A 25,510-nucleotide genomic window follows, 5' to 3' on the forward strand; every position below is an offset into this window, starting at 1 on the left:
TACCCCCCTCCCTCCTTCCCTACCCCCCTCCCTCCTTCCCTCCCTTTTCTCCCTCCCTCTCCCTCTCCTTGTAAAAATGCTTTTTTAGGCAAAAGAGGGGAGACATATGGGTGTTTTGTTTATTTTTAAATATTCATTTAAATTAAAAATTTTCAAGGTTATTTTTATTTCTTTATATAAGGGGTAAAAATTACATACAATAACAAACTTCCATTAAAACTACATGGTCAAACCTATCTCCCATCCTCCCTTCCTTCCTTCCTCCCCTTCTCTCCTGGTGCAGGCCTTCAACTGGATCTGGGATATATATATATATCATGCAAAACATATTTCCATATTTTTCTTTTTTTTGTGAGTAATCTTATAAAACCAAAACCCCAAAACATAAAACCCCAATAAATAATTGAAAGATCATGTGCATTCCAATTCCAACAGTTCTTTCTCTGGAGGGGAATAGCATTCATTGTCATAAGTCCTTCAGAATTGTTCAGTATCATTGTATTGCTACTAATAGCAAAGATCATGACAGTTGGTCATTTCACAATATTGCTGTTACAGTGTACAATGTTCTCCTGGTTCTGCTTATTTCACTCTGCATCAGTTCATGGAGGTCTTTCCAGCTTTTTCTGAAATCCCCCTGTTCATCATTCCTTACAGCACAATAGTACTTCATCACCATCTCATCTACCACAATTTGTTTAGCCCCTTCCCTATTGATGAACATAATTTCCAATTCTTTGCCCCCACAACAAGAGTAGCTATAAATATTTCTGAACAAGTAGGTCTTTCCCCCTTTTTTTCCATTTCTCTGGGATTCAGACTCGGTGGTTTTACTGGTATGTATGCACGGTTTTGTAGCTCTTTGGGCATAATTCTAAATTGCCCTAAATTTAAATAAATTCTAAATGGTTGGATCAGTTCACAACTCTACCAGCAATGCATTAGTGTCCCTATATTGTCTCATCCCCTCCAATATTTATCATTTTCCTTTACTGACATATTGGCCAGTCTGATAGGTATAAGGTGGTACCTCAGCATTGCTTTAATTTGCATTTCTCTAATTAAGAGGGACTTAGAACATTTATTTCATGTGATAAATTGATAGTTTTGATTTCTTCATTTGAATACTGCCAATTCATATCCTTTGACCACTCATTTATCAATTGGGGAATGACTTGGATTCCTATAAATTTGATTAGTTCATTATATATTTGAGAAATGAAACCTTTATCAGAAAAATTTGTTATAAATTTTTTCCCCCAGTTTCACTTCTAATCTTGATTGCATTGGTTTTGTTGGTATAAAATCTTTAATATATTTAAAATGATTCATTATACATCTTGCATTCTCTGACAGGTAAACTATTTTATGCTCCCCTAATTTGTTTATAATATCACTTTTAATGTCTAAATCATATACCCATTTTAACCTTATTTGGTATAGGGTGTGAGATATTGATCTGTGCCTAATTTTTGCTGAAATGTTTTCCAGTTTTCCCAGTAATTTTTGACAAATATTGAGTTCTTATCTCAAAAGCTTGGATCTTTTCAAACACTAGATTCCTGAGGTCATTTCCCCCTAGTCCATTCCATTGATCCACCCTTCTGTCTCTTAGCCAGTACCATATTGTTTTGATGATCACTGCTTTATAATAGGAATTTGATCCAGGACAATTCTGAGGGACTTGAGAAAAAGAATGCTATTCACATCCAGAGAAAGAACTGTGGATGTAGAAACACACACATACAAAAAACAACTGCTTGATCACATGGGGATATGATGGGGATATGATTGGGGATATAGATTCTAAATAATCACCCTAATGCAAACATTAATAATATGGAAATAGGACTTGATCAATGACACATGTAAAACCCAGTGCAATTGTTCATTGGCTGTGGGAGTGGTGGGATGGAGAGGTGGGAGGAGGGAAGGGAAAGAGCATGAATCATGTAACCATGGAAAAATACTCTTAATTAAATAAAATTTTTCAAATTAAAAAAATATAGTAGGAATTTGAGATCTGGGACTGCTGGGCCTCCATTCTTCACATTTTTTTTTTCATAAGTTCCCTGATACTCTTGATCTTTTGTTCTTCCAGGTGAATTTTGTTTATTTTTTCTAGTTCTATAAAATTTTGGTAGTTTTATATGTCACTGAATAAGCAAATTAATTTAGGTAGGATTGTCATTTTTATGTTAGTTTGACCTACACGTGAATGATTAATGTTTTTCTAATTGTTTAGATCTAACTTTATTTATATGAAAAGTGTTTTGTAATTGTGTTCATATAATTCCTGGAATTTCTCCAAATACCTATTAAATCTTAACTTTTGTAAAATTTCATTTATTTCCTTTACTTCTTGTTTATTTTTTGGGTAGATTTATCTCATTCTGATTGGGGAAGGTTGAGGTCCCCTACTAGTACAGTTTTACTGTCTATTTCATCCTTAAGCTCCTTTAGTTTCTCCTTTAAAAATCTAGAGGCTTTACGTTTGGTTGTATGTATGTTATGTACTGATTTTACTTCATTGTTTATATTACCTTTTATTGAGATATAATTACCTTCTTCATCTCTTTTAATAAGTTCTATTTTTGCCTTAGTTTTGTCTGAGATCATGATTGCTACTCCTGCTTTTATGTCAGTTGAAGCCTCACAGATTCCATCCACTCCATCCCTTTACCTTTATTCTGTGTGTGTCTCTCTCTGCCTCAAAGGTGTTTCTTATAAACAATATATCAGATTTTGGTTTTTTAATCTACTCTTATCCCCTTCTGTTTTATGAGCGAGTTTATTCCATTTACATTCACCATTATGATTACCATCTATGTATTCTCCTCCATCTTGTTTTCCTCTTTTAATCCTGTACTTTGTCCTTTTACTCTTTCCCTCTACACAGGTGTTTTGCTTTTAATGACCCTTCCCCGCCTTCCTCTTCCCTTATATTACTCCCCTTCTTACTTCCACCCTTATATTTCCTTTCTACTTCTGTATTGGGCCTTTTAATCACCTCCCCTAACTTCCCCCTCCCTTATATTACTCCTCTCCTTGCCACCTCATTTTTTATTCTCCTTCTACTTCTCCATATAGGGTAAGATAGGATTCTATACCCCAATGAAGCTGGCTTTTCTTCCCTCTCTGAGCCAATTCCAGTGAGAGTAAAGTTTTAAGTATTACCTGTCACCATCTTCTTCCTCCTCTCCATTATAAGTTTCCCTCACTCCACAACTCATTATGTGATATAATTTACCCTATTTTACCTCTCTCCCCATTTCTCTCAGCGTAATCCTCTTTTTCACTCATATTTGGCCCATTTTACTTTTCATGCCATTTTTCTTCATTGGATTTTTTTAACCTTTTTTCAGTAGGTCAGCTTTACTTTTCATGGTATTTTCTTGAAATTTTTTTTAACCTTTTTTCAGTAGGTCAATTCCGTTTTTTTAATACACTTTTTTCTTCATTGGATTTTTGTACCTTTTTCCCTACTTGACCAATTTTGCTTTTTAAGCTGTGATTTTCTTTTTGAATTACTTTTATTTCTTTTCCCCCCATTTTTCTTTCTCCTCTTATTTAATTTTTGAATTCCTTTTTGAGTTCTTCTAGTGCCTGAGACCAATTTCCATTTTTCTTTGACGTTTTGCATGTGGTTGCTTGGATCTCACCATCCTCTACTGAATCAGTGCCTTTCCTTAAAAATTTCTATCGTTGGTATTTCTTCTGCTGTTTGCTCATTTTCCCAGCTTTTTTTGCCTGAGGACTGGGAGTTCTGAAAGCTGCTGATTCTGTCTCCTCTGCTTATGGCTTGCAAGACTTAAAAGCACAGTGAGCTATTTTGTTCTGGGGCTAGGGGCTTAACTGCCTTTGTACCATGATATGAGAAAGAAGTCTAAGAGGAAGAAAGAATAATTTAAGAAAACCATGGTTTCTTGTATTTCAAAAAACTCATTAAGGATGACTAGAAGTTGGCTGTGTTGGTCATTTTTGTAACTCCAGAATTTAATCATTCTTAGGGCTATATTGTCTAATAGTAGTCACATTTGCTACCAGTATCCCTCTTTATCTATACTGTATACGATGGTTCTACTGTGATAAGCCTCGTGGCTTTCCATTTGTCTTTGCTTTGCTTCCCTTGATGGAATGACTGGGGCTACAAGATGGTTTCAGGGAGAAAGTGATATTTACTTTACTTTTTTTTTTTTTTAAATTTTAAACCCTTAACTTCTGTGTTTTGACTTATAGGTGGAAGAGTGGTAAGGGTAGGCAATGGGGGTCAAGTGACTTGCCCAGGGTCACACAGCTGGGAAGTGTCTGAGGCCGGATTTGAACCTAGGACCTCCCGTCTCTAGGCTTGGCTCTCAATCCACTGAGCTACCCAGCTGCCCCGAGAAAGTGATATTTAAATAAGACTTTGAAGGATAGGTAGGATTTCAATAGAAGGCATGGAGGAGTAAGGTCTTCTGTATATGGGATGTGGTTGTGAGCTAAGATAGGAACACAGAATGGCTGAACAAGTCATGGTATGGTTGTGATGGAATACTATTGTGCTATAAGAAATGATGAGTGTTGCAAATTATTATTAATATATAATTGGAAAAATAAAAATAAGATATTTAAAAAAAGATAATGCACACAAGTTGTATATGAGGGTCTGATGGTATCCTAGTTTGGGTGGATCCTAGAAGACTGTTCTAGATTTTTTTAACTTGGAAAAACTCAGAACCAGTTGTTAAAAAGTCTTTAATCAGGACAAGGGAAACTCAGTTCTTATGGCCACTATATAGAGTTATGCACACACAAACCAGTACCACCACATCAAGCTAGACTCTGAGACTTTGGGAACAATCTCTCTGTAAAATGCACCAGGAATGGGAAGGTCCATCCTGTGTTATTTAAAATCACTTGGGATACCTGGAACTACATTTCCCGTGATCTCTAATGTGTTTCCTGTTTTGGATGACGTATTCAAGGTGAGGGACTGTTTGAAATTAGGGGGAAGTGACTTGGAACTTCCTCTTTAGTTACCTGAGCTCCAGGAGAGAGGAAGGTAAATGGCTGAGGTGAGGTTGGAATAGGTTTTTCTTACAGGCGCGTGATCAGTTTATCTCTTTCAGCATGGCTTTTATTAAAATACTATTCTTCCTTTTGATCTCGGCCCTTATCATTTTTAATTATAACAATCCAAATGGGAATAGGAATGTCCATCTGTGGGAACTTCCCTTATGGGAATTTTCCATGGAACAAAAAAATTTAGGGGTCTTCTGTACTCTTTAGGGAATATAACCAGAGAAACAATTGACTATTTACTTAGGGGTTTGGAAAAGAGGTTGTAGCCTGAGGCTAGGGAATCTGGAGTGGCCTAGATACAATAAGAGAAACCAAGAAACCAAAAATGGTACTTAAGACTTGAGTATCTCTGTCACTCCTATTCAGGGTGCTTAATGGGTGCTGGATGGTTTTATTGTTCAGTCTGGGACCAGGGTCAACTTGGGAATTCCTTCAAGGCAAGTTCGTAGGAGACTTAAGGTGTATTTGAGGGTCCAATAAAATAGCTTGTCTGATATGAAGGGCCTTAAAGGCCTGACTAAGAAGTTTGGGCTTATTTAGTAGAGATATTAGGGAGACCTAAAAGGGTTATCAATAGCAGAGTTAATTATAGGGCCCACAGGGATCCATTTCTTTCTTTTTTTTTTTAACATCTTTATTTTTATGCATTGGTGGATAGTATTTACTAATTTATTTATTTTTAGGTTTTTTTTCCCATGGTTACATGATTCTTATTGTCTGCCTCCCCTCTTCCATCCCTTTTCCATCCCTCCTCCTGGAGTAGACAAGCAGTTCAGGGATCCATTTCTATTTGAGCTGAATTCCACTGGTGCTTAGTGTTGGGGTAAGCTTTGAGGGAAGAGATGTGGAGAGGGGTGAGGGCATTTGGAGAAGGCGAGTCACATGTAGTTCGAATCTGTATTGCAAAAATTGGACAAGGCCATCAGGGACAATCTTTGGAAGGTAGACAAAGGTAGCAAAGTATCACCAGGAAGGCAAATACTGAAGAGGTAGAATTTAAACCAAAATCAGAGACATTGTTTCTGAGTTGGAATGTCATTAGACCTGGCAGATGTGTTCTTATAGCATTTGTTCCTAATTGCAGGGCACCCTATTTACTGAATTCCTGGAGGCCAATTAGTTTAAAATGACAGTGTCGTTTTCCTATGAGTAACTATGAAAGAATAAACAAGGCACTTTCTCATTAAGGACTGACAAGCCCTATCTCTGTGATCCTGGGCAATCACTTAACCACCACTGCCTATCTCTTAATGTTCTTCTGCCTTGGAACTGAGATGGGCACAGGGTCTCCTGCACACCCCAAATTCCTAGAGAAATACCAGGTTAAAGATTCTATGAGGAATTTCACCCCTGAAGTGCTGCCTGAAGAAAGCTGGCCCTAGTGCTTGCAAAGAGATGGCTGAATAAACAAAGGATCCCCTGCCTCTAGTTTTAGATGCATTTATACCAGTTTTATGATAAGATCTTATCACAGAGGGATACCTCCTATTTGCATCTCAAACATCACTAGGTTCCTCAAGAGAGGTGGCTCACCCACCTTTTTAATCAGGATGTCATAAAAGATATATACCTGTGCTTATGCCCCCAATCTCAAAGGCACTTCACTATTTAGCCTATTTCCTCCCTCATTAATCCCCCTTGTTTGTCCCCCTCCCCACCTTTCTTTTTCAAGTCATTCAAACCCTATTCCTTTAGAATATAAAAATCCTGAACTCTTCTCTTTGGGGAGGCAGTTTGGTCCTGCTTCCACCTCCTGGCCATTCAACCTAAATAAATTTCTCTTATCTTTAAAGATATCCATTGGAGCTTCTCATCCTTCTCCTTCCTTTTTTCCCTTCCCCTTCCCTTTCCTGATTCATGTTTTCTCCCTCCCTTCTTATCCCCCCCCCCCTCCGCTTCCAGAGTTGGGAGCTCCTCACTCTCGAAAGAGCACCCTCTTGGGTCCAGGAGTTAATCTCTATCTCTGCCATAAGAGAACCACATACATAGTATTGATTTTAAGATGGAAAGTGAGGGTGTTTGTTTTTTTTAAAGAACTAATGGATGGCCAAAGGATCCTGCATTTAGAGCTGGAAAGAATTTAGAGATCATTCAGTTAAACCCTCTCATTTTACAGATTAGGGTATTGAGACTAGAGGGAAAAAAAGTGATCTTTGCATGGTAACAGGTAGTAATGGACCCAAGTACACTGGCTTGAAATCCAGCCCTCCATCTTCTTTACCTTGATGTTTCTTAAGCTTACTTTATTTTTTAAAAACCCATGCCTTCTTAGAATTGAAGTATTACTTCCAAGGGAGAAGAATAACAAGGGCTATACAATTGGGATTAAGTGACTTGCCCAGGGTCACACAGCTAGGAAATGACTTGAGGCCAGATTTGATCCCAGGACCTTGTGTCTTCAGGCCTTACTGTCCACTGAGCCACCTTGCTGTCTTTCAAGTTTATTTTTTAAAGAAATACTGCTTCTCTTGCCAAGACTAGTTGATTTTACTGTGTCTGTCAAATGAGGCTTAATATGTTCATGAAGGCGAGAAGTGCTACTTTTTTTTTCTTTCTGAAAACTGATTTTGCTTTCTCCTTCTCCTTCTCCCTCTCTCTCCTTCTTTCCAGGAAACCATGTAAGTATAGCCACACCATACATAATTTACACAACGTTACCATCCTGAGAAACCTTGAGATTGAGGACCTACAATTGGATGAACTCTGTCAGCTTTTGCTTCAGAATGATCCTGCGCTCTTGCCAGAGGTGAGTGGCAACTGTGGTACCTCTGTAAGTACCAGATAGGAGTCTATGGCTTGTTGTTGGTGTTTGTGGGGGATACTCCTTTCTTTTTTAACCTTCTGGAAAGGCACCCCAGGAGAGAGAGCTTTGCCCTATCTCATCCTTCTCAGCTTTCCTCAGTCTCCAGAGCCTTCTTTACGGGTGAGGGGTACAGACAGGAGAGGCTGGGGTGAGTCCTGGAGAGAGTGGGGGCACCAGGCACCTGCTGGAATGGCTGAAGACTTGGACTTATCTATTGCCCAGCTCTTGGAGAGTCTAGTGGGAGAGGAATTTAGATGAAGAGGAGTTTGAAGGGCTAGGGGAAGAAACCTCTTTCAGGTAGTTCTGTGTACCACTGGCCTCTGTGGCTTTACTCGTTTGTGGTGTTGTCTAGTGTCTGGTAAACAGCATCCTGTTCAGAAATGTCTATATGTATCTTCATTCTCTCTCTCCATTGCTTCCTTCTCATTTGTTTAAAAACATACTCACATCTCCCAGTTCCTTAAAAAAAAAATCCCTGACTCTGAATTCTAGCAAGTTACTTCCTCTGCCTATTTGCTACCCAAACATAGGAAGATTAATGAGTAGACACTTGCTCTCTTTTTTTCTGTATTGTTCCCTCATTCCTCAGCCCTTTAGCAGTCTGGTTTCTACATCTGCTGCTCCTGAGACCCCTCTGTCAGAGCTGATGAGGGGCCTAGAGTTGCCAAATGCCTTTTCTCGTTCCTCATTTTCCTTGGCAGCTCTGTGTATCCATGACACCCTTCTCCTTTGTGTTAATGCCCTTGGCTTTTGTTGTATCACATGTCCTGGCTTCCTTCTGCCTTTCTTGATTTCATTTTCTTCCCTGGTTCCTGCTCTTCCCATCATCCCTGAAAGGTAAGCATCCTCCAGGGTTCTGTCATCACTTTTATTTTCTCCTCTTGACCTCTCTACAGCTCTTGACACTGTTGCCTGCTAGCTCCTGGCTACTCTTTTTCCTTCCTTGGCTTCTGGGATATGGAACTTTCTTGGTTCTCCTCCCTTTTCTCAGAGGGTTTCTCATCCCTGACCCCTTCAGGTAAGGCATTCCTCCTCCAAGAGTCTTTGCTCAGCTCATTCCCTTCAAAATAGGAGATGTGTTTCTAGTTCTTTGTTATTACAAAAGGGAACAAGAGTTTTTTTTACTAATTAACTAGCAGCTTTTATTAAGTGCCCGACATAATGCCAGACATGGGGGTTAGAAAGACAAAAACAGACCTTTTAAGAGATAAATGATAATGAATCATTAAAGCAGCAGACCCATCGGGCTCAGACTTGTTGTCCTAATGACAAGCAAAGGTACAATGAGAGAGGTGAACTACTCCAAAGAGTCCAGGGGTTCTGTAAAGGCAAAAAATGAACAAACCAGGTTTAGTGTGAGTGAAGGATCAAGGAATAAGTACAGGAAACAGGTATTGTTAGAAAGAATTTTGAGGTTCAGGATCTTAAAGGCAAGATAATAAAGTCTAATGTGCAACCTTTCTAAAATAGTCTTTTTTTCTTTTTTAAAGCCTTGCCTTCTGTATGAGAAGCAATTCTAAGGATTGGTTCTAAGGCAGAAAAGTGTTAAGAGCTAGACAATTAGGGTTAAGTGACTTATCCAGGGTCATATAGCTAGGAAGTGTCTGAGGCCAGATTGAATCCAGGACCTCTTTTCTCTAGGCCTGGCTTTCTATCCACTGTATTACCTAGTTGCTCCTTAGGACATAGATTTTGAGTTGTTTTTCCAGGAACTGGGATGGATTTGTCCATGTTTCTGCTCAGTTCCTAAGGTGTGGAGGTAACACATTTGCAAGATGGCTAAGCAGGGTGAAGGGTATAGCCTCTGGCTGAGCCAATATAGAAATAAAACCTATGGCCTTTTCCTTATTAGCCCAATGTTGTGGCTGGCAGAGTTAGCCAGGAAGCCGACTGTAACGTACACGAGCTCCTTAATCAGTTGTGTTCTCTTTCCTTGCCCACAGATCTGTGCCTACTACAACAAAGGAGATGGCCAATACGGTGCTTGTACCTTTAAAAAGACTTGCGTCAAACTCCACCTCTGCCAGTACTACTTGCAGGGAAACTGCAGGTTTGGCAGCAGCTGCAAGCGGGCCCATGACTTCAGCCAAGAGTGTAGAGAAAAGTTGAGAAAGTATGGGATAGGCTCTGCTGCCATTAGCAAGCTGCTTTCCACTTACAGAAATGCTTTTGACATCAAAAGTGGGAACTCAGCACCTCAAAAAGGTAGAGAACACTTCATTGTTCTCTACGTACTTAGGGAATGTCTTACTGGCAAAAGCCAGATAAGTCCTTCCCTCCCTTCCTCCCTTCCTCCCTCCCTCCGTTCCTCCCTTACTTCCCTTCCCTTTCCTCCTTCCCTTCCTTCTTCCTCCCCTCCCCCCCATGCTCCCTTCCTTTCATTCCTCCCTTTCCTCATCTTCTACCTTCCTTCTGCCTTCAGGTCTCTGTCTCTGTCTCTCACTGTGTCTCTCTGTCTTTCTCTTCCTATATTTCTGTCTCTTTCCAAATTCCAAATTTAGAAGAAAAAGAAAAAATGAATAGAACTTGTAACAAATATGCCTACTTAAGCAAAGCAAATCAACCAGGTTCAAAATATACGTCTCTTGCTTGCATTAGGTATAATCTTCTGGTCTGCAAGCCAGAAACAATTAAAACAGCTGTAATATAGGATTTTAGCATTGCCGTATTGGCTTAGGGCAAACCTGTCAGTTGCCCTGGATGGAATGTTGAGGAGGGCATGAGACACTTGGCAGATACCAACTGCCAGTGGACCAAGAGTATAAAAAGCCCTGGAAACCCAGAGCTGGATTCTTCCCTGACCTGACTTTGTCCTGTCCACTCATCTACCCCTTCCCTGGGCCCAGGTGGTGGGTATAAAGGGTGGTGGGATTGAATAGGGCGGCGGGAGTGAGAACGTGGGAAATTAGGATTTAGGACCCAAACAACTAGAGCAACACGATATTATTATTTATCATCATCTACAAATTAGCTATTAGATCAACTCAATTTCCTAACCAGAGACCACTTCACTCTGGCCGAGGGCTGGCTGCCCTCTGTCTGCCTAGACCTTCCAAGGACCTTCTACCAGCTTTAGCCAGATAAACCTCAACAACAGATTTTAGCATTTCCTAACCCTCTTACCATTGCCTTGTTCCTTCCTCAGTTACCAATAAATCCCATAGCCTTAACCAGTGAATCCTGCGGTTATTTCCCTACCACCAAAGGCTAGGAGAACAGGCAACAGACTAGGGATTCCGAGCAGTTTAGGGCTGGAACAAGCTCCATAGATGAGGGGCAGGAAGTTCTACATCCACTTCTTGCCAGCTTGCCATTAGCCAATAAGAGCCTGTTTCCTCAGCAGGGAGGGGCCGGCTGCCTGATAGCTTAAAGGAGCCTGGTGGCTAGCAGTGAGGTTTCACTGGGCACTCAGTTCTCAGGGTCTGGATCCTTGTACTTCCATAAACAAGCTTCAGGCCCAACTGAGGTTGCTCACTCCATCCTAACAACCAACACTATCCTCCTGCTAGCCTGATACCAGCTCTAGGCCCCTGTTGACCTGCTCATCTTTACACAGTGCCTTTCTCCCTTCCTACATCTCTCACAGAGTAGAGCTATTTAGACCTTTTGTTGCAGCTCCTGGGGTCATCCTTTGCCATGAACAATTTGCTATTAGTTTTATTAGTTTGGCCTCTGGGCTTGTTCCAAACTGGATTTTATAATATCAAGTGAATGTCAGGAATTCCAGAAAATACATTTATTGCCTCAATTTTGCTTTCTATCTTTAGATAATTTTGGAATATTTTCTTTGCCCGAACTGACTTTCTTTCAGCTTTTGTTTAATTTCTCCATATAAATTCCTTTTAGTTGTAAGAAACCTAAGTATTTGTTATAGGTTTTTTTTTAGGTGTATCAGCTGGTAGGTTGGTTGAGGTCACATCCAAATTGTAATATCATTTTTTCTCCATTACCTTCTCATGGAGGGATGTATTGAACAGATCCTCTGGAAATTAGTAATAGGATCAGAGATTTGGAGATGGAAGAGACTGCGGAAACCATTTTTGTCCAACTTCCTCCCTTTAGATGAGGAAACTGAGGTCAAAAAACATGAAATGATTTGTTCAGGGGCCAGATTTGAATTCCAAATCCAGTGTTCTTTGACTATATCCTGAGCCACTCTGGATGAAGAATTATGTTCAAGTTTTCATAAGCTGATTAAGAGGTATTTTGGTGGAATTAATTTCTGTGGCTGGGTTTGGAGCCAGGAGGAATTTGGGTTCAGGTCCTCCTCCTGATCCTGAGTGACCACAGACCCATCATTTAGCTTTTCTGAGCTCAGGCAGCTCTCTGGAACTATATGTCATTGAGAGGCTATGAGCCACGAGAATGGAGGGAGTTCCCACAGCAACAACGAAATGGATTTCTAAAATACTGAATAAATTAGTTGGTATTGCTAATGAAGGTCTTAACCTTATTTTTCAAGGAAAAATAGGTGGCAGAAATAGTTCTGGATTGGAGAAATAATTTGTGAACTGATCTTGTTCCTTGAGGATTTCAGAAAAATATAACATGAACATTTGTTAAGCTCTGTGGTTAAATTTGGCTTTTCACACAAAGGCCCTCTTTTTGGTAGTCAGTAATAGCATGAGGGACTGGCCCTAATTTGCACAGCAGTGTTTCATACAGTGAGGAAGAGAGGACCTTCTAGGAGTCTGGAGATCCTCCCTTTGGCTTATCTTAGCCATGTGACCCTGGAGAGGACCCTTAATAAGATCCTGGGAGATACAGAAACAAATAAATAAAAGCCTGGTGTGGGCTAGCATTTCAGAGCTGGGAAGGGCCCTGAGAGATGATCAGGTCTCTTATCTAAAAATGAAGCTGCCAGGGGAGGGGACCCCGAGGTCCAAAGGCACTTTTCGACTTTAGGGAGGCTTTTTTGTGGACTCATCTGAACAAATACAAACTGAAGCTTAGGGCTTAATGACTTTCTTTTTTCTTTTTCTTTTTCTTTTCTTTTTTTTTTTTTTAACCCTTACCTTTTATCTTAGAATCAATACCGAATAGAAGAGTGGTAAGGTCTGGGCAATGGAGGTTAAGGGACTTGTCCTGGGTCACCCCGCCAGGAATTGTCTGAGGCCAGAACTGAACCCAGGACCTCTGGGCCTGGCTCTCTATCCACGTCGTGTTAAATTAACTTTGAACATATAATGATATCATCCTGATGGAGCAAGTGGCAATGTTTCTGAATATTCCCTGTGGTAAAAACCGCTCTCTTCTGGCTCCTTTAGATCTTGGAATGCTTTGACTTCCAGTTGAGGCCTACTCGTTTGTCATGTGTCTCTCCTTTGCAGAAAGAAGACAGAGTGGCAACTCTGTGCCCCCAAACACCAGCGAGGAGAGCGATCAGATTTGCTTGTACCACATTCGGGAGGCTTGCTCCTTTAAAGGTAAGGTGCTGGGAAGGACCTTCTTCCTCAGTTATCTCTTCCCAGGCTCTCCCCGTGTCTCAAGCCCATTGTGGTAGTAAGTAGAGCCCCAGAATGTGGGCACAGGGAGTGGCTCTCACCTTGATCCATCCAACCCCCTCATTAGTCAGAGAAACAAACTGGCCCAGGACCCAGGGGTTACAGAGCCAGGATTAGAACCGAGGCCTCCTGAGGTCTCTCAGAGCCCTGGCCTGTCTCTTATATGTGCCGGAGTTTAACAGGCCTTTGTAGGATGTCCCAGGATCATCATGACTGGTATTAAATGTGATTTCTGTGGGATAAAGCATTCCAAGCTCCAGACACCTCACTTAGGTGCTTTTGGGAGGAGGTGACTGCCATCTTCATGTCAGCCATACTTTGCGAAGGAGGAGTGGAAGTATTTTAAGATTCCCGTGATATGAATGGACTTTTGGGAAGCAGTGATGTTTTGTGTTCTGCAGAATTCTGTCACAAGATAGGAACTGGGATTAGCTAGGTGGCTCAGTGAATTGAGAGCCAGATCTGGAGACAAGGAGGCCTTGGGATCAAATCTGCCTCTTGACACCTTCCAGCTGGTGGATGACCCTGGGCGAATCACTATCCCCATTGCCTTATCCTTAATACTCTTCTGCCTTGGAACCAACTCAGTATTGATTCTAAGATGGAAGGTAAGGGGTTAAAAAAAAGGTAGTTTTTGGATGAAGAAATCAAAGTTCTATATAATTATATCAAAAAATGCTCATAGCTATCAGATTGGCTAAAATGATAAAAGGGAAAAATGACAGAGACAGAAATGGGGACCCATGTCCTATTGATGGAGTTGTGGACTGATTTGAGAGAGCAATCTGGAATTATGCCCTAAAAGTTATAAAATTGTGTATACCTTTTTACTTAGTAATACCACTCTTAGGGTTATTTCCTAAGATGATCAGGGAAAAAGGAAAAGAACCTCTGTGTTCAAAAATCTTTTTAGCAGCTCTCTTTGTGGTGAAAGAACTGGAAAGTGAAGGGATATCCATCAATTGGGAAATGACTAAATAAGTTGTGGCACATGATAATGATGGAATAATAGAAGAAATGATGAACAAGCTAATTTCTTTTAAAAAAAAAACCATGGAAAGACCCACATGAAATTATGAAGAATAACATGAGTAGAACCAAGAAAAAATTATATAAAGCAACAGAAATACTGTTTGAAGAATGACTTGTAGCCTGTCTACCTTCAGAGAAAGAACTGATAAATAGAAATAAACAAGACACAATTTATTTTTACTCGTATCTTTTTGTCAAATGATGTCTTCTTTAATGGGGAAGGGAAGGGGAGGGAATTAACTGGATATTTTAGTGTAACAAACATAGATTTTTTAAAAGAATATAGAAAATAAAGCTAGAATATCTTATTTAAAAAAAAACTTTTGGGGGAAGGTGTTAGTGAGCAGGATATGACAGGTATACCCACAAGTATATATAATACTATATGGAATATGATGCTGGAAAAAAAATGTCACCATAGAAGTTTCTGATGCAATGGCTCAGGAATCTGTCTTTGGCCCTAAGGTGGTTTTCCGTTTTAATCAGTAATTATGATTATGCTGTTTGGATGAGCTGATGACAAAGTTTGGAGAATAGCCAATATGTTGGATGACAGAGGCAAGAACCAAAATGATCTCAACCAGCTAAACCATTGGCCTGGATCTAATCAAATGAAATTTAATAAAATCTTACACATGTTCCAAAAAAAAAATCAGCTTTCCAAGTAAAAGAAAAGGAGAGATTTGACTCAATAATAGTTTGAAAATTCTTTTTTTTAAAGTGATCTGCAATTTAGTATGATGATAGCCAAAATAAATACCCCCAGTCCCCAAATTAACATGATCTTAGACTTTATTGGGAGTGGCAGAGTGTTGAGAACAAAAGAGATGATGGACCCATTGTCTGGTGCCTGACCAAGAGCTGGCAGGCTTAATTGATCTGAGGCTCTTGGTCCAGCCAGAGCTTGCCTTCTCTGGGTTACATCCTGGAGTTTTAGCCTTCTTTGGCAGGTGTTTGGTATCCGACTCTCAGGGATTTGTGAGCCAACCAATACTGCCCATTGGGGCCTTTTTAAAGGCCTTTCTTTCTGTTTGACTAACAACTTTTTTTTTTCCATTTAATTATTTGATTTATTTTTCCAATGGCATCCCCCCTTTTTTTTTTTACTTAATTCATTTAGAACATTTTTCCATGGTTAAAGGATTCATGTTCTTCCCCTCCTTATCTCCCCATAGCCAGTGAGTAATTCCACTGGGTTTTACATGTGTCATTGATCAAGACCTATTTCAATATTATTGATATTTGCATTAGGGTGATTGCTTAGAGCAGTGGTTCCTAAACTTTTTTGGCCTACCGCCCCCTTTCCAGAAAAAATATTACTTAGCCCCCTGGAAATTAATTTCTTTTCTATTTTTAAGGGAGACAAAACTGGAAGAGTTAATAGCAACAAAACAACAAAAACAATAGAGTTTTAAGGGGCACCTCCTTCTGCTCCACGTGGAGGGGAGCAGTAGCACTCTTGAGTTGTACGTGGATGAGCTCCACTTAGAAGATACAGTTTGGGGGTCATTGTTGTGGGTTGTCTGCCTGGTTATCAGTCCTGAAATTGCTATTCCTATAGTTATTGTTCCAATAGTTACTGTTTTTGAAATTAGTATTGTTTCTGTAGTTGTTATTTGTATTGTTATTCCTAATTGTCTGGAACAAATTCCTGCAATCCATCATTAAGTGGCCTTTCTTGTTACAGAAGTGGCAGGTCAGAGATTGATAATTAGACTCGCGGAGAGGGGCAAGTGGTATTGGTGTAGTATCATTATGCCCTCTTTCTTGCATTTCTAGTTTATTTCATAATGATTTCAATTCCTTTTGTATGGTATCCAATAGATCATTAGTTTGTACCTTTGTCTCTTTATGCCCCTTAGTGACATATACAGCTATTCTCCTTAATTCATCCAGATCCATTTCTGGCCATTTGGGACAATGCATCTTAAAGTAATCCTGGACCACTCTGCTAGAATTGTTTACAAATTGTCGCCTTATTTGTTGTATGCCTTACTCTGTTGATAAATCTAAGTCCAAATATTGAGTTCCCAATTCAATAAGCCTGTCCATAAACTGAGGGGGAGTTTTGTCATCATTTTGCATTAGGTGATCAAATTTGGTCTAGTTGTCTGGACGTTCTGCACATTCTTTCATCGCTTTAATATTGCAGCCCTAGCATTATTTAACTGCAAATATTCCTTAGAATCATTGTTATTCCAGTGAGGATCCTTGCGTGACCAGTGTACTGCATTTTGTCCTCAGTCCTTATTTACATGAGAGATGATTTTGTTTCTTTCTCTCTGTCAGGAAGATCTGGAGTAATTTTTCCACATCCTTATAGGAAGGATTGTATTGGAAAAAGATGTCTTCCATCCTTTTCATTACAGCTATGGGTTTGTCATCATAATTTAGAACATCTTTTTAAAATTCTTTGATATCTTGAGGAGTGAATGGAGTATGGTGTGTTAAATTTATCACATCCCCAGATTGGTCTAATGTAGGCACTTCCCTTAAGGGGAAAAGGCCATCACAGGAATCAGAATCATAGCATGGTTTTGGTTTCTTTTTAGTTGTTTTGGTGCTCACCATGGCAGAACAGGTCTTTTGAGGTATTTGCCTGCTTACTATGGCATGGATAGGAATTGACATGGTCTGGACTGGGATGGATTGTGGATTGGGAGAAGGGACAGGAGTTTCAGGAAAGGGAGGAAGGGAGAGAGGGTTGGCCAGGAGATGCACTAGATGAGAGAGGAGTTTCTTTACAATCTGACTCCTCCTCTATTTCAGGAGAAATAGGAGGAATAGGATTTTCCTCTCTGAGTAGTTTGGGAACAGCCTCGCAATATTTGGAATCATATTTTTGAATTGTATACTCCTGAAATTTTGAATCAGATATTTGAATTGGATCCTTCTTTTTCAGTGCATCATGCGGAGTATTTGAAATTGTCCAATTGGATTTGTACTGCTACTTGGATCTGGGCCTGCAGTTTCCTATTTGTAGCCTTCTGCATGTTATTGGCAATTAAAAAAAGAAAATTTCCCAGCAACATCAAAAGGAGAATGTATTCGGAAACCACACAGGTTTCCAATTTGGCAAAAGCCAAAAGGTTTTTCTGTGTAGAAGTGATCATATTTAGTGGCTTCTGTCGATTTATTTATTTATTTAGCTACCTTCAATTCTTTATTTTTTGTTTGGTATATTTATTTATTTAATTAGTCTCAGAGGCCCCCTCCCACCCAAATTATTTATTTGTTTGATTTTGCTATATATTCTGTATTATTGGTGCTGCCCTCTAGTGGCAGAAATGTAGCACTGCAGCTTAGCAGAAAAAAGGGAGGGGGGCACACTGAGTGCTCAGTGCTGGCCTCTAGTGGCCAAGGTGCAGTACCACAGGGAAAGGAGAATTAGGGGTGGGACTCTAGTGCTCGTGGAGGTGGGAAGGAAAGTTAAAGCCAAAATGGACAAAGAAGGTGTAATGGAAGCTGTCCCAGCTGAAAATCAAGGTAAGTGGAGTTGTATTTATTTGGAGTTTTTAGTGTTGCCTTTTAAAATAGGCAAAATCTCTCCAGAGGGAGAGATTGGAGCTAGATAGTTAAGGTAGGGGGCAGTAGGGAGTTTTGAGAATTAGGGTGGGGTTTTTCCGGACCCCTGCTGGGTGTTTTTGTGAGACCCCCTGCTGGGTTTTAACCAGGCAGGGATAAGGAGGGTTAGAGTTAAGGCTCCTGGGCTGGGGTGGGGGGAATTTAGATCTAGAATCTCTGCTGAGGCAGAGGAGCCTGGCAGGGGTTTAGTAGAGGAAGGGACCCCTGCTGAGCTGGGTTTTGGGTGGGAAAATTTTTACTTACCAGTTAGGCAGTAAAGGCAGGCAGGTAGGTAGGTTCAGGTCCGATCTAGTCGCCAAATAAATATGTGGGGGGGTGAAGGGAAGAAGATAAGAGGAAGGGATGGATGTGAGAAAGGACAGAGGAAGGTAGAGGAAGGGGAAGGAAGGTAGAGGTCCCTAGTCCTGGCAGGGGGAAATTGACCAGAGCCCTTCCGGGCTCAAATAAATGATCAGAGAGCAACTTAGGGTTATAGAATAGCTAGGTTTTATTTAGATTAGGAAAGGGAAAGGTTAGGCAGGGAAAGAGGGTCTCCTCTGCCTACCGGGTAGAGAGAGTCCAGGATCTGAGAGAGCCCAGAGAGTCTGTAGGATAGAAAGAGCCCAGGGTAGAGAGTATCAAAAAGCGCCAAAACTCTCTCCTTTATACTTTCTCTAACACCTCCCACAAAGGAAGTGGGAGGTGTTGGGGGAAGTTGTAGCAGGGAGTCCTGGGAGATGTAGTCTCCCAGGGCTTAGAATAATTATAAACTGCACAACTTCTTTCACTCTGTATCCATTCCTGGAGGTCATTCCAGTGCACATGGAATTCTTCCAGTTCATTATTCCTTTTAGCAAAGTAGTATTCCATCACCAACAGATACTACAATTTGTTCAGCCATTCCCCAATTGACAGGCATACCCTCGTTTTCCAGTTTTTTGCTACCACAAAGTGTGTGACTATAAATATTTTTGTTCAAGTCTTTTTCCTTGTTATCTCTTTGGGGAATAAAACTAGCAGTGGTATGGCTGGATCAAAGAGCAGGCCTGACTAACAACTCTTAAGTCAGAAGGGCGAGGACTAGGCCTTGGGGTTAAGTGTTTGCCCAGGGTCACACATCTAGGAAGTATCTGAGGCCAGATTTGAACCCAGGTCATCCGGACCCCAGGCCTGGCGCTCCATTGCTGCTTTATGGCTCCTAAGGGCCTTTCCTGACATGTGCTGGTCTTACAGTGTGTTGCATGAGTCTAGTTATCCTTATGCAGTTTTTCATTATTTAATTTGGCCATACTGTATGGAATGACCTTTTTTGACTTCATTTCTATTTTTGTTTTAGATAAATGTTTTAAAGTCCATTTTCACTTGCCGTATAGATGGCAATTCTTTGATGGGACCACATGGAAGGATTTGAAAGAAATGGAGAAGATCGAAAAGGCATACTGTGACCCTTCAAGAAACCAGTATGAAATGTGATTCATTTCTCTCGTGCCGGGGCACCTTGGGGGAAACTGGGGAAGTTATTACATTTGATACTGTATACTTTTGTCTGCCCGATGGGCATGGAAGCATGATCACAACCAGTCATGGTCATGTGTTTTCTACTTTATGTTTCTTTTTCTTTTTTTTCCATTAAAAAGAAAAAAGAAACAGATAAAGTAAATTACTTTATCTGTTTCTTATACTTTCCTCTTCTCCCTTTAGGAAAAAGCTATGGGGAAGGGGATGGGAGGGCATGGAGAGAAAAGAAAATAATTATGTACAAATTCCCTGAATAGGAAGACCATGAAAGAATTAACTGATAAGGGAGTGTCTGAAGTTAAGAACACAGACGTGAGTCTGAGTGAAGGATAGTTTGCATGGTACTGCTTTGTGCCCTGGTTTTGGGTTCCAGTTCATGTTCCATCACTCATTAGCTACTCTCTAGTCCCATGAATGGATTAACCAAAGTGGTAGCATAACCCCTCTAGGACTTTGTTTCCCCATCTATAAAATAAAGAATTTGGGCTTTAGTGTAGGAACCTATGATCTAGAGGGGAAGGTCTATAAAGGAGGATGTTTCCAGGCTCCTCTTGTGAGCTTTGTTCTAAACTTGGCTTGAAGTGAATTCCTGGACAGACTTTTCAAGGAGAAACACATATTCTGGAACCAAGGGATTTCTGGGTTTTGTCTACTGTTGGCAGTATTATTGCACTATAGGACCTGGGTTCAGATCTGGTCTAGACACTTTTCCTTTTCAGTGCACATATACTATAATAGTAATTGAGCTCATAGTTTTAATTGTTTAACTTTTTAAATATCCCTTTGTGGGGGGCAGCTGGGTAGCTCAGTAGATTGAGAGCCAGGCCTAGAGACGGGAGGTCCTAGGTTCAAATCTGGCCTCAGACACTTCCCAGCTATGTGACCCTGGGCAAGTCATTTGACCCCCATTCCCTACCCTTACCACTCTTCTGCCTTGGAACCAATACACAGTATTCATTCCAAGATGGAAGGTAAGGGCTTAAAAAAAACCCAAAGAAACAAACAAATAAATAAATGTCTCTTTGTGTCCTACTTCCTAGAATGTTTTACTTACCCATTTCTGACCAGGGAGGCCATGGACAGCTTAGTTTTGTGATAAATAAAATTGCCATATACTTAAAAAATGCATCCACATTTCTTTTTTTTTTAAATAATACAATTTTCTTTTTATCCTATTCCACAATTTTTTAAAGACAATATAGAAGGGTCAGCTGGGTAGCACAGTGGGTAGAGTGCTGGACCTGGAGTTGGGAAGTTCACATCTGGCCTGAGACCCATCCTAGCCGTGTGACCCTGAGCAAGTCACACAACCCCAATTGCTTATCCCATATAGATCTGTCTTAGAATTGATACTAAGACAGAAGGTAAGGGTTTGGGAAAAAAGAAAAACTATGTAGGAACATGAATGCTTAACAAGCATTGCCAAGAGAGGTGCCAGGGGGTAGTAGATAAATTACCGACCCTCCCTGGGTTCCAGTCCTACCTCTGTGAGACCCTGAGCAAGCCACTTCATCCCTTAGTTTTCCAGGAAACTCTTCACTGAAGAGCCATGGCGACACTGTGTTGGTATAGGAGGAGGACTTGGTTGGGAGCTCTTCTCCTACCACTGAAACCCCAGATCTGGTTTAAAAAGCAATTTTAAGTAAAGATCTTCGAGGGGGCCTGATGAGTAAGTTGTTCAGTTTCTGTCATGTTTGACTTTTCATGGCCCTATTTAGGGTTTTCATGGCAAAGACCCTGGAGTGGTTTGCCATGTCCTTTTCCAACTCATTTTATATATGGGAAAACTGAGGCAACCAGGGGTGAAGTGCCTCACAGCTGGCAAGTGTCTGAGGGCAGACTTGACCTTGGGTCTTCTCTCTCTAATCCTGGGACTCTATCCACTGCCCCCACTAGGTTCCCCGTGGAAGGTAGTAAATATTTGTAACGAGGACGTTATGTGTGTGGGATGTGTTATTGAAGTGAGAAATCCTTTTTCCCCTTGGCAAACGCCGTCCCAGCTCTGGTGGAGTCGTCCCGAGTCTCTCCTGTCAGTGGGATTTCTCCTTCCTAACGCCTGTGCCCAGAGCCAGCCAGGGCCCCATGTTCCCTTGCCCAGGCTGCCCGCCGTCCTTGTCGCGGGGGCCGGGCTCCTGAAGCCCTTCCTTTCTCCCCCAGGTGCATCTCCCCCTTTGCCAACTTCGCCGGCTTCTCCGCCTCCCTCCCGTTCGACAGCATGAGGATCGGCCCGTACAAGGTCCGGCGCCTCTCCACGGTCTCGTCCGTGCTCAAGCCCCCACACTTCATCCTCACCACCGACTGGCTCTGGTACTGGGAGAAAGAGGCCAGCCTGTGGCAGGAGTACGGAGTGAAGGTGAGGGGAGGGTCCAGACTCGGGTCTGCAGGCCGCCGGGGCTTCCCAGCTCCTTTGTGTAGGGGAGGGGGGGCGGATGGGGGCAAGGAGAGAAGCAGAATTCAGAATGTCAGAAAATAATTGTGAAAAATGGTTTCTACCCCCCTCCCCATATAGCTAGAGTGAGAGAACTGGGAGACTCTTAGGGGGTCACTTTGCCCTTCATTCTTCTCTCAGAAGGTCAGGATTTAAAAAAATAAGGAATGAGAAACCAAGGCTAGGCGGGCTTAATTTGTAAATACTAAGGGACGCTGTGGAAAGAAGAGACTTCAGAGCCCGAGGCCCCGCTTCCAGTCCCCCCGAGGAGTCGTGTCCTCCTAGAAGCTTGAGCGAGGCCTTCCTTGGGCAGAGGCTCAGTCTCCCCATCCATAAGCGGCCGGCCTCGGGGGAAACCTTCTGAAGTCTCTTCTAGCTGGCGCTCTTTGGGGAGCTGAGAAAATGCTGTCTGGATGAACAAGCTCGCTTGTTTCAAGAGGTATTTGGGCCAGTAAAATCTCAGCACGACCGAGGAATTTGGAACTCGAGTGGAGTGAGATCTGATCTTTCCTATGAAGGTCCAAATCAGAGCTGAGGGAGCGGCCGCTGCCCGGGGACGAGGTCAAAAGAAGCCTTGGCCTCCGTTCCCAGATCATGCAGTTCGGGGCGTAGCCACCCATTTTACCCTTTTATTTGGTGAGGAAACTGAGACTCAAGAGAGGCCCAGGGGCTTGGCCTGGGTCCTAGCGCTAGGAAATGCCCGAGGTGACATTGCAGCCGAGTCTTCCCATGTGGGCCCTGTGTCCAAAGAGAGAAGCCTCAGACAGACAGAATAGGGCCGATTGGTCAAGATCTTGGATAAACGCAACTTAAATCATAATGAGCTCTTCAGGGAGACGGAGAAGGAAGGTCAGAGAGGGAGGGAGAAGCGAAATTAAACGGGCCAGTTCTTGCCATCCGCCAGTCAGCAGCCATGGACCGCCCATCATCCAGCATTCTGGCCTCCCCTCTCTCCCTTCTGACTCGCTCGGAGTCCTGTGCTTGAGCTGGGAGACCTTCCCTGAGCCCCTTCCCTCTGGGGTGGGCCATATGAAATGGCCTTTTTGTGTTCTGCCCCGCAGGGGATGGAGCACCACATAGCCACGGTGAGCAGCGCTGATGTGGAGAAGGCCTATCTGAGCCAGGAGTCCCCCGTCCTCCTCTTCTCCGCCGGAAAGTACCGCTACGAGTTGGATTTCAAAGGTACTGGCCCGAGCACTCCTTGGCGTCTGGGGTCCGCACGGCCGGCAGGGTAGACGCAGCCATTCGGGGAGTGCTCAGGAGGGATATGCTGAGAGACTCGGGGACCGGATGCGTGCAGGATCCTGTCCTCCCTGACGTGGCCTCCCTGTTAAGGCGAGCTGGACGCTCTTGCTGGGACAGACGGGGGTGAGGCAAGGCTTGTGGCAGGAGGAGATGATCTTTCTCCTCTCTGGGGGGGGCAGGGGGGGTCCTCCAGGAATTGGGGATAAATGAATAAAGGCTAAGTCCCCACCACACCGGAGACTGAGGCCTTCTGAACCAGCTTACCTGGATCACTCCTCTTTGGTAGCTCTTTCTAATTGCATTTCTTAAAAAAAAAAAAAAAAAAATCTGACCATCCTGCGCACCGTTAGCTCAACAAGTTCAGGTTGGTCAGCTCTCACTGGCTGTGTAAAAGCTAACTATTGTTTTTCAGCCATGACTCAGAAAAACTTGGACATTGGCACGGTCAGAAGCGTCCGTCGGAGGCCGAAGTATGTATCTCCAGAGGACGTGAAGATAAAGCGGAGCTGGTAAGCTGTCTCGGAATGACCTGTCTCAGGGTGGAGATCCACTGTGGCCCCAATCCAGACTTTGGTTGATATTGAGATTAGCCCAAAATATCTGGTAACATCCTACCTTACTGTGTTTATTTAGCACCAACAAAATAGATCCATGTTATCAAACATAACTCATTTATCTCACATACATATTTTACCATTTTCAAGTGTGTGTAGATACTATTATTCATTTAAAAAAGCATGACCAAATTCATAGTAGTTATTTTTGTCATGGATTTTCTCAGTTCATGGTTAAAAGTGTTCTATATGGGGTTTCAACAAAGTTTTTTAAATTCTTATTAAGGGGGTCTCATGCTCCAAAAAAAAAGTTGGCAACCACCTTCTGACCAGATGATCTGAATAGCAGCAGCAGGCAGCCCAGCTCCCCCACATCCATTCTAGCAAAAACTGAAAAATAACTCCAGATAGAAGAATATTTGAGCAATCCAGGGAGCAACTTTAGTAAATGACTTTCTTCCACCCCAGAAAATGGCATGACAACTGTGGGATTTTCAGGGCTTGACCCCCTTGAGCTATGAGATCCTGAGCCCCGTCTGACTAGGGTAGGGCGGCTTCATTTCACTATGTCATCTCTAAATTATCCATATGGAGATTATCTGGGGGAGATTTTAAATCCTCATCTGGTTTCTTGACTACAGTCTCATATCCCTTCTTTCTCTTGGTGTGTTTCTAGGGAATACTGCATAGTTATAACGTCAACTCAAATCAGACATCATTAGGAAAGTAGATTTGTTGGGAAAGGAAAAAAAAAGCATTCCAAAGCAAAGCAAAGTAAGAATGATTGTAGGAATTGTAGGATTGTAAAAATATTTGCTATTTTGAATCTTCTATATCACCAATATTGATGAAAATAATCAAATGTTACATCTAGTTACCACATGATTTCATAGTGAGATATGTGTATCCTTGGGCAAGTTATTCTACTTTTATAAGAGTTGGTTATCTTCCATCTTAGAATAAATATTTGTATATTGGTACCAAGGCAAAAGAGCAGTAAGGGCTAGGCAGTGGGGGTCAAATGACTTGTCCAAGATCATACAGCTAGAAAGGGTCTGAGGCCAGATTTGAACCCAGGACTTCCCTTCTCTAGGCCTGGCTGTCAAAACACTGAGGACCTAGCTGTCCCCTAGATGACCTTTTAAAATTCTTCTTAGCCTTAAACCCTATGAACCTCTGAAGATAAAAGATATTTAGAATTATTATTATTATTGCCCGTTCTGTCCTGGTCACAAACTCTAAGACAGAAGGGCAAGCTGAGGAACAGGGCTAAGTGACTTGCCTAGGGTCACAGAGCTCAGAAGGGTCTGAGGTCAGCTGGGAGTCCTCCAGCCTGACTTCAGCCTGATGCTGTCTCCACGGAGCCCCCCTCTGCCCTTCGAATGCTTGTCTTCCGCACCCCCAGCCTCCTTCCTTTAGGTGGGAGGGCTGGGGTGGCCGTCGGGGCACCAGAGAGTCGCGGCGAGTTGCCGTGGCATTGCTGTTGCTGAGTCCGAGATACTGAAAATGAGGCGATGCTCTTTCCTTTCTGTTATTGCAGCGGTGACAAATTACACGTCCCGAAGGACATTCCATCTTACTGGGATACGTCTGCCTTGCCTGACCTGGGATTTAAGGTATAGAACGCGAGCGGCTCATTACCTGAATTGGAGCCAGAAAGCACCCCAAAGAGCCCCAGGTCCAGCCCTTCATTTTTCTTTTTAAAAAACCCCATTCTTTCCGTCTTAGAATCAGTGCTGCATATGGGTGCCAAGGCAGAAGAGTGCTAAGGGCGAGGCAATGGGGGCTACGACCCAGG

At 42.1% G+C, this 25,510-nt stretch overlaps 1 protein-coding gene across 1 annotated transcript in view; it reads left to right on the forward strand.

Annotated features, from left to right (window-relative positions):
• The window catches only part of PARP12 (poly(ADP-ribose) polymerase family member 12), a 37,885-nt gene that overhangs the window by 6,774 nt on the left and 5,601 nt on the right, over nt 1-25,510 (forward strand). The window contains exons 2-9 of the mRNA XM_044678229.1: nt 7,675-7,810; nt 9,811-10,072; nt 13,198-13,293; nt 19,304-19,427; nt 21,643-21,838; nt 22,975-23,095; nt 23,571-23,667; nt 25,253-25,328. Of these exons, the coding sequence (XP_044534164.1) occupies nt 7,675-7,810; nt 9,811-10,072; nt 13,198-13,293; nt 19,304-19,427; nt 21,643-21,838; nt 22,975-23,095; nt 23,571-23,667; nt 25,253-25,328 (1,108 nt within the window). The remainder of the gene's footprint in view (nt 1-7,674; nt 7,811-9,810; nt 10,073-13,197; nt 13,294-19,303; nt 19,428-21,642; nt 21,839-22,974; nt 23,096-23,570; nt 23,668-25,252; nt 25,329-25,510) is intronic.

Source organism: Gracilinanus agilis, chromosome 5 (assembly GCF_016433145.1).
Source record: "Gracilinanus agilis isolate LMUSP501 chromosome 5, AgileGrace, whole genome shotgun sequence".
NCBI lineage: Eukaryota > Metazoa > Chordata > Mammalia > Didelphimorphia > Didelphidae > Gracilinanus > Gracilinanus agilis.